This window comes from Solanum pennellii, chromosome 1, assembly GCF_001406875.1.
Source record: "Solanum pennellii chromosome 1, SPENNV200".
NCBI lineage: Eukaryota > Viridiplantae > Streptophyta > Magnoliopsida > Solanales > Solanaceae > Solanum > Solanum pennellii.
The window spans coordinates 5,198,780-5,208,228 of NC_028637.1; the positions used below are offsets into that span (position 1 = coordinate 5,198,780).

The 9,449-nt window shown below is 34.1% G+C and overlaps 1 protein-coding gene across 3 annotated transcripts; it reads left to right on the forward strand.

Moving 5' to 3' along the window:
• The first annotated feature begins 266 nt into the window (after window positions 1-266).
• Window positions 267-5,495, forward strand: LOC107008426 (transcription factor bHLH49-like). 3 transcript variants are annotated; one of them, XM_015207460.2, is made up of 9 exons: window positions 267-569; window positions 2,105-3,158; window positions 3,241-3,468; window positions 3,546-3,611; window positions 3,690-3,758; window positions 3,995-4,066; window positions 4,170-4,364; window positions 4,671-4,755; window positions 4,844-5,495. In XM_015207460.2, the coding sequence occupies exons 2-9, from the start codon at window positions 2,298-2,300 to the stop codon at window positions 4,879-4,881; spliced, it is 1,614 nt and encodes a 537-aa protein (XP_015062946.1). In that variant the 5' UTR covers window positions 267-569; window positions 2,105-2,297; the 3' UTR covers window positions 4,882-5,495. The 3 variants fall into 3 exon arrangements, with proteins under 3 accessions (XP_015062946.1, XP_015062943.1, XP_015062944.1); XM_015207457.2 differs by having other exon boundaries at window positions 267-489; XM_015207458.2 differs by having other exon boundaries at window positions 502-2,007.
• Window positions 5,496-9,449: the final 3,954 nt, after the last annotated feature.

Below are 9,449 nucleotides of genomic sequence, written 5' to 3' on the forward strand. Positions count from 1 at the left end.
TTCAAAATAAATAATTAAAGACAGACGAGTATAAACTAAGTGTAAAATTATTATTGTTGGACATTTACTTTTAATATAATAAATAAATATTATTGAACGAAGACAGTAACAATCATTATTTTCGATAGTGAACAAATAATTAGAAAAATTTAGGGAATTTAATATTAACAGTAGGGGTGGTTAATGATGAATAAGCTCATATTTTGATGCAGGCGTGGGTATAAATGCAGAGAACCTTTGTATGTAAGCTTTCTTTTTTAGTTCCTTCAAATACCTAACTCTTCTCTCTTTTCTAATATTTGTGACTCTATCTTTATTACTTTCTGTTTGTTTTGTTTCTCTTATAATCTTCCTATACTAACTACTATACATTGCACTTTGAAAAATTCAAAAAGTTAAAAATAACAACAAAAAAGACATTGTATAACATTTCAAAAAAAAAAAAAAAGTGTGTACTGTGTACAGACTACAGAGTAACAGCAAAATAAGGTATCTTTCTTCTTTTCTTGCTACTTTTGGGTCTTGTCCTTCTCAGTTTCAGAGCTGAGCTTAGGAAGTTGAGTCTCTGAGTGAGTATTTATGATGCTCAAATTAACGTTTCTCATTATTTTCAATTTGCTGTACTTCTGAACATTTATTGAACTGGGATTGTGTTTTCTTGGACATTGGTGGAGCTTCAAAATTTTTTTTGAAGCATAGCTTGGGACTTTGTTTCTCCCTTTGTGTGTATATTGAGCTGAGATTGTGTTTTCTTGGTAATTTTGAAGGAAAGTTTGGAACTTTGGTTCTTCCTTTGTGTGAATTGAATTTGGGTTGTGTTTTCTTGGACATTGGTGGCACTTTTTTTTAAAGGTAATTTTGAAGCAAAGGTTGGAACTTTGTTTCACCCTTTGTGTGAATTGAACTGGGATTGTGTTTTCTTGGACATAGGTGGAGCTTCAAATTTTTTTTGAAGCATAGCTTGGGACTTTGTTTCTTCCTTTGTGTGTATTGACCTGAGATTGTGTTTTCTTGGTAATTTTGAAGGAAAGTTTGGAACTTTGGTTCTTCCTTTGTGTGAATTGAATTGGGGTTGTGTTTTCTTGGACATTGGTGGCACTTTTTTTTAAAGGTAATTTTGAAGCAAAGGTTGGAACTTTGTTTCACCCTTTGTGTGAATTGAATTTGGGTTGTGTTTTCTTGGACATTGGTGGCACTTTTTTTTAAAGGTAATTTTGAAGCAAAGGTTGGAACTTTGTTTCACCCTTTGTGTGAATTGAACTGGGATTGTGTTTTCTTGGACATAGGTGGAGCTTCAAATTTTTTTTGAAGCATAGCTTGGGACTTTGTTTCTTCCTTTGTGTGTATTGACCTGAGATTGTGTTTTCTTGGTAATTTTGAAGGAAAGTTTGGAACTTTGGTTCTTCCTTTGTGTGAATTGAATTGGGGTTGTGTTTTCTTGGACATTGGTGGCACTTTTTTTTAAAGGTAATTTTGAAGCAAAGGTTGGAACTTTGTTTCACCCTTTGTGTGAATTGAACAGGGATTGTGTTTTCTTGGACATTGGTGGCACTTAATTTTAAAGGTAATTTTGAAGCAAAGGTTGGAACTTTGGTTCTTCCTTTGTGTGTATTGAACTGGGATTGTATATTCTTGGACACTGGTGGCACTTTTTTTTGGGAAATTTGAAGCAAAGTTTGGAACTTTGGTTTTTCCTTTGTGTAAATTGAACTGGGGTTGTGTTTTCTTGGACACTGGTGATACTTTTCTTTGTAAATTTGAAGTAAATTGAACTGGGATTGTGTTTTCTTGGACATTAGTGGCCTTCTTTTTTTTTTCTTTTTTTTTTTGTTGGTAATTTTGAAGCAAAGCTTGGTACTTTGGTTCTCCCTTTGTGTGAATTGAACTGGGGTTGTGCTTTCTTGGGCATTGGGGACTTTGAAACAAAGCTTGGGACTTAGGTTCTCCCTTTGTGTGAATTGAACTGGGGTGTTGTTAGCTACCTCTTTTCCAGTTGTTTGGGAGCAGGTAGCTTGACTGGTTTCTCTGCGCTGGTGTATTCACTTTCTTAGTTTTATTTTCATCTATTGAATTAAATTTTTTGAATTATTTTTTTAATCTTTAGGCACAAAACTAGAATCTTGTTCCTTCATTTTCTCTACCTGTATGGATGTGTAATGAAGTGGAGGCATTTCACCAGCTGAACAATCGATCCCTCTCGTCGGATCTTTGAAAGTGGCCAATTGTTTGATGTGTATCTTATAGATTGTTAATCTTGAGGATCTTTTTAGTTTTAAGTTTGATTCATTTCCCAAATAATGGATATGGGTAGCAAGAATGATACTCAAGGACATAAGAGGAACAAGGATGCTACTAATTTTCAGTCACCAAACATATCGTTGGACTGGCAATTAAGTGGAAGCAACTTGACAAATGCATCAATGGGGATGATCCCTAATAGCAATCCTTTGGTAGATTCAGTTTTTCCCACTATTTGGGATCGGCCTCCCAATTCGTCACACTTAGGTTTCTATGGTAATAATAATGCTAATGCTCAAATCAGTCCTTGCATTATGAATCAGCACGAGACTGCAGCAATTGGCTCGGTCCCTGCGAGAGGTAGTATGAGTTGGAATCCATTGAATTCGATGCTGAAAGGGGCTATGTTTGTACCCCCTATTCCTGGAATGATTCCTCAAAGCTTAGCTCAGCTTCCAGCTGATTCGGGTTTCATTGAGAGAGCTGCAAGGTTTTCGTGCTTCAGTGGAGGAAACTTCAATGATATGATGAACCGGCCTTTAAGCGTCCCTGAGTCTACTAAGCCTTGTTCTAGGGGACCGGCACCAACGTGGAGAACCGAAGAGGTTCTTGCAAGCAACGGGTTAAACTCACCCTCTGCTGTGGACCCTCGGAAGCAGAACATACGAAGTGGTGTTGATGGTTCCAAAGATGTTTCTTTACCTCATGAGAACAAAACTCATGAGCAAAGCCCTCTCAAGATTGAGAAAAAGAATGAAATATTTGCGAGGTCTCAAGATGAAGGAAAAGAATCAGTTGGATTGTCTGGAAATGAGTCTGATGAAGCTGAATGTAGCGGCCGTCAAGAGGAAATGGGAAGTGCCGGATTGGAGTCCTCCGCGAAGAGCCTTGGCTCAAGGAAAAGGAAAAAATATAGTCAGGTAGGACATCGTTAGTATGTCTCTTTCGACCACTATCGCTCATAATGATTCCTTGCTGTGTGTTCTTATAAATTTCTGGCAGGGTACCGAGCGTGATCGAATGAAGCGAGTACAACAGCTGCCAGCTGAACCTGATAAAGAACTAATTGAAACTCAGAAAGGAGACGGAAGCTTACATTCACCTTCTAGCAAGCATGGCGGAAAAAACAGTAAACAGAGGTCTCAATCTTCAGATCCACCTAAAGAAGAATACATACATGTTCGAGCTCGAAGAGGCCAGGCGACGAACAGCCATAGTCTTGCAGAAAGAGTAAGACTTCATAGTAGAAGCTTTAAGTTAGGGGATTTTACTTGTTCCTGAAATGATTTGCATTGTGGTGATTCTAGGTAAGGCGAGAGAAAATAAGTGAAAGGATGAAATTTCTGCAGGATCTTGTACCTGGTTGTGACAAGGTTAGTTTTATCGTTATACATATGGAGAACTTCTAATAGGCATTTGTTGTTCATGTTATCTCGGGCTTAAATTTTCAGGTCACTGGTAAAGCTGTAATGCTGGACGAAATCATTAATTATGTTCAATCTTTGCAAAGACAGGTTGAGGTATGAAATTAATTGATCTTTGGCTCATTTTTTCGAAATCGTATCTGTTCTTCCCTCAATGCCAAGTGAATTTTTCGATTGCTTCACAATATGCTATTCAATGTAAAGGATTAAACGATTCCCTCCCCCTACTCCTATTTGCTAATCTAATGCTGAAGTAATTTTGTCATGAAAGTTTAAGAAATGCCGTTCATTGCTCTTATGTGCTTATATCATGACTCTTGTTATTCTCGCAGTTCCTCTCGATGAAGCTTTCAACAGTAAACCCAAGGCTAGATTTTAATCTTGATGGGGTCCTTACAAAAGATGTAAGAACTACTATAACCTTCAGAACGAAAATTACCCAAAGCAGAGTTCGGTGCATAAATTCTAGCTACTAATGCTGGTATATACATTTGCCTTTTATTGCAGTCACAAGCAGGTCCTTCGTCCGCACTTGCGTTTCCACCTGATAATATGACCATGACTTATGCTTCTTTGCATGGATGGCAATCTGGTCTGCTTCAATCTGGTCTTCCTGGTGATGGAAATTGTATTGATGCGTTCCGTAGATCCATCACCCAATTCTCCTCTATGAGTGGTGGCTATAGAGATCCTTCATCTCAGGTAGTATTTGGATAGCTACACGTTTCTGGTTTTAGGTTGTATCGATCACAGAGGCGGAGCTAGGATTTTTAGTTTATGGATTCTGAACCACAGTTCTTGATAGTTTTTTGTGATAAATGGATTTTAAACACATATACGGGGTTTGAGCCAAAGATACTAGGTTTTTCCGAATCTATAGGCACCATTGTGTCTTTGCCCTTGATTTTGTCAAAGTTATAGGAAAAATACGTGGCATAATGAGTTGTGAACCAAAGGAACCTTGCTTCATGTTCTAACCATTCGCCTTGCAATTCATATCGTCTTCAGGTACCTAGTGTATGGGATGATCAGCTGCATAATGTTGTGGATATGGGATTCACTTCAACTGCACCCCTCGATTGCCAGGATTTAAGTAAGTGTTTTACGCTTTCCTGCATACTTTTTTCTTTCTGAAGTAGCATCAGCTACCCTGATAATCACCAAAATCTCTGTACTTGTAGGTTCTTTGCCACCCGACCAAATGAAAACAGAACCTTGAAATGTTTCATATCGTCAACCGGATACACTTTCTGTTTCTATGGGGAGTAAGTTGCATAGATCATCGTAGCACTGAGTGAGTTAACATGTTTGGAGAGTTATCACGCAGTGATATCCCCATCTTTCAGAAAGTGCTCCCCCTCCCCATCGTCGAAGGAGTTCTGAGTTCAGTTGTACAGCAAGTCCACAAAATGTTCCCTTTGTTATGCTCATTCTATATAGGTACAAAAAGTGGAGATTTATACAACATGTTTGTGAGATTATTCCATCAACACATGCAAATGAGGGTTCAAGAATTTATGCATTCCGGATACTATATGCAAGCCTCTCTACCTTCCGTGTACACTCTACACTCTCCAGATCGTACATTGTGAGTTACATTGGATATTTTGTTGTTGTTGGTACTATTTACAAGCTTAAGGGAGAATAGCCATTCATGTTTTAGTTATAATTTGTTGTATCATTGAAAGGTGAAATGGTTGTAGTACCCTTAATATGTATTGGAAGTAACTTGAAAAATGTGTGCTTTGTATAAAAGAAAAGAATGAATATATATATGTAGTTCTTGAATTTTCATGTGTATTTGAATTAGTCGGTCAGTAAGTTTTTATGTTATTTTTGTTTGTAAAGCAAATTATATGGTAGAAAGATGCCATAATGATATGTGTACTGTCTTTACCTACATTATCACATCAGTCAGTGAAATGGGGTCATGGAATTTATAAACAACTGAGTTGATAAGATTCTCTGTGCCAGATGTCTAATAGTATAAGTTTCCAAGAAAATGAAAAATAAAATAAAATTTTAGTCTTGGTGGGGTAAGAGGAAATGGAAAAGTACTAAAAATCTTCCAATATTCTGTCTGAAATGGAGAAAAGAAAATTTCTTTTATTTTTTCATGTTTGGATATATAGACTTTTTGGAGTAGGAAAATAACTATGTTAATAGAAACAACGAAAATAAGTTTTATAAGTGACATTTATGTTTAATTGTATCAACCCGCCCATCGAATGCCCCTACCCCTTTGTTAAGAAGTTCCACATTGAAAAAAGAATGAAGAATTGGTCTTTTTTGTGGATTTGAATAATCTTTCACTAATAAATTCGTTTTGAGGTTAAGTTAGACCTAAAATTTATATTTTTATGGTATCAATGTCAGACTTATTCCAATTTCTTATTTATCAATGTTGAGCTATCATACTATATTGTTCATGCTCGGGTTCACGAGGTTGTTGGGCCACCTTATTATATTGTCTCTGCTATCCATGATTTTGAGATGATGAGTGCACTATTATAAAAAAGTAAATCTAAGATATAAATCTGATTGCTTTAACATTTAGGTTCTTCTCACTAACAATCATTAAAATTATAGGTTCAAAGTTATTTTTACCTATCTAAACCATTTCGAGAGGGTGTTACCCAATATTAGAAAGCAAAATAGAACGAGATAAATAAAAGATTCAAATTTCTAACTTCATTTAGAGAGGTGCGTCCAATGATGATTGCATGACATTATATGATACTTTAAGTGTCACTTCACATATCTATATTTAAATTTTTTTTAAAAAAATCTAACACTATTATATATATGATTTCAGGAGGGGAGCATGAATTCACGTGAATCCAGTGACCTCCTCCTGGGTGTGCCTCTGACCCCCGAGGCCCACCCCACCCACCTCTCACCCTTATAGGCTTTTGCTAATTATTTATAAATATTTTTGAGTTAATATTTTCTTTTTTACTTATTAAACAGAAGAAAATAAATAAGAAACAACCTGCTTTATCAAAAAAAAAATATATTTATGTATATATTTTCTAGAAAAATAATCAGAAAGTTTTTCTATGGTACCAAAAACACTCTTATAGATTTAGGAGTTAAAAAATTTCACATTTCATTATTGTGTTCAGCAAAAAAATTATATTATTGATTATTCTAATAGTCACACTTTATCAAAAGGATCCAAAGTTGGTAGAAAGATTTGTTTACATTTCCATCAGATCTCTTATTCATTTACAAGGTCATAAAAGCTATCTACTTTATGAATGTTTATCTATATGTTAGATAGGGTTGTGAATTAAATTATTTAATGTGATTTTGTTGGCATCTGAACATCTCCTTGATTGTTTCATTTTCTTTTTGTACTTTTTTTTATTTTTTTTAATATCTGAATTGCAAATCTTTATCCCAAATATATTAGTCCATTCTTGATAGGAAAATGTTTTTTCCTCTTATTATAAAATTTGTGATCTTCTTTCATCTGAAAATATTAAAATTATCACTTATTAGTTTGAGAAATATATTTTACTGTTGACACAATTAAATGTGTATATACATACACTTTGATTTTCATTCACCTGGCTTCTTTTTTTTGCTGACATATTTTTTTTTAAAATGTATATTTTTATCGATTTTTAAAGAGTGAAGTTATGTGTTCCAGTTTATATTTTCAATTGAGATTTTTACATGTGTTAACTAGGTTTGTGTTGCCACTTTTTGCGTAGGTGAAATTATTTTTCACGTGACAATTTTCTTGCAAAAACGAAAGAGTGTAATACACATATCATCACATATTACTTGAGTTGTGTTTCTCAAACTTATGAATGATAGTTTAAATATGTTTTTTATACTTAAGGGCGGACCTACATAAGAATATGAAGTCATTTCGTTGAAAATGACATTGTATATATATGGATATTTGATCAATCTTTGGAATTGTATAAATAAGTATATATGCATATTTGAAACAAGTGCAACACTAGCTTAGCGATAAAGGGGTTCAAATTTTTCTAAGAGTCCCGAGTTGAAATTTGGCTATCATCATTTAAGCCTCAATTCATATTTTTAATAGGAAAAATGCACAAGTATCTCCCTAGACTATGATCGAAATCTCAGAAACACACCTTAACTAAACTAAGGTCCTATTACCCACTGAACTTATTTTTTTTGTAATTTTGTGCACCTTTTTGGCTTACGTGACATCCAAATATCTCTCACGCGCTTCTATCGCGTGGAGTCACGGAGTGTGCCACTTAAGACAAAAAGTGTACAAAATTACAAAAAAAAAAGTTCAGGAGGTAATAGGACTTTAGTTTAGTTAATGTGTGTCTCTGAAATTTCGACCATAGTCTAGAAAAGTACTTGTACATTATCCCTTTTAATATTTAAAAGTCTATATGTATTTCTTTTTATATTTGAACTTACTTGGTAAAAGTTTTGGATTCGCTCTCACTCTAGATAGTTTACGTGTGAAACTAAAAAAACACAATAATATTATGTATGCTTTAGAAATTTCACTCCAAAAAAAAGAGAGAAGAAATAACTATTGCTAGTGTAATTTTCAAGATCCAACATTTTTCAAATTCTATCAATCTAACATTCTACAAGTTTTTTCATTCTTGAGATGAGTTGGGAGCGGGACAACACAAACCCATACCAACCACACTCGTATTGAATCCTTTAAAAATACATTATTTTAAAAAGAAAATTTTGAAGGAATCGAACAATATTATAGAATTGATAGAAATAAGGGAAAATTACGTGGATAAGCAAACTTATATTATATGATTACTCATCATAGCTATAGTTTGTTATAATTACCACTCGCGACTAATATTATACATTAATCATGTGGATTGACTTCGAGTTTGTATAATTAGTCATGTTTGTATATGTATAATTCGCCAGGATATACAAATAAATATGTATAACATACAATTTTTTAGCCTATATACATATACAGTTCACCTCTCTCCCACTCTCTGCCTCTCTCGCTCGCCTCTCTCCTCCCTCTCCCGATCTCGTTTGCCATTTATACAAATGTATTATGTATAATATACAGTTATATACAATTATATACATATACAATTCACCTCTCTCCCACTCTCTTCCCTCTCTCGCTCGCCTCTCTCCTCTATCTCTATCGATCTCGCTCGCCTATCTCCTCTCTCTCTCTCAGTCTCTCTAGCCTCTCTCCTCCCTCTACCAATCTCTCTTACCATATATACAATTACATATGTATAATACACAATTATCTAATCAATATACATATACAATTCACCTTTCTCCCACTCTTTCCCCCTCTCTCTCACCTCTCTCCTATCTCTCCCAGTCTCGCTCACCTCTTAACTCTAAATAACATGTGCTAGAAATTGTAATTATCAAACTATAGCTATGAGTGTAGTTAATTATTTTTAGGTGACTATATGTGAAAGTTTCCCTATAAATAATAAGCGTCCTGAAGATAAAAATACACGTCATTTCATTTCATATTTATAAAGCTAACAGACGTTACAAGGTGTAAACTTTAATTTCTCTTGACTATGATGCAAATGCTTTTGTACATTTTATTCCCCGAAAGTTTAAACTTTAAATCGAAGTTCAAAATCATTTTACCAAAGAGAAATTATCTAGTTACACAAATATTTTTTATCATATTTATATTTTATTTCATTAATTTATAATTTCATATTAAATTTTAAGCCTGATACATCTAGATACATATTTTATACATACTACATATATATATATATATATATATATATATATATATATATATATATATATATATAT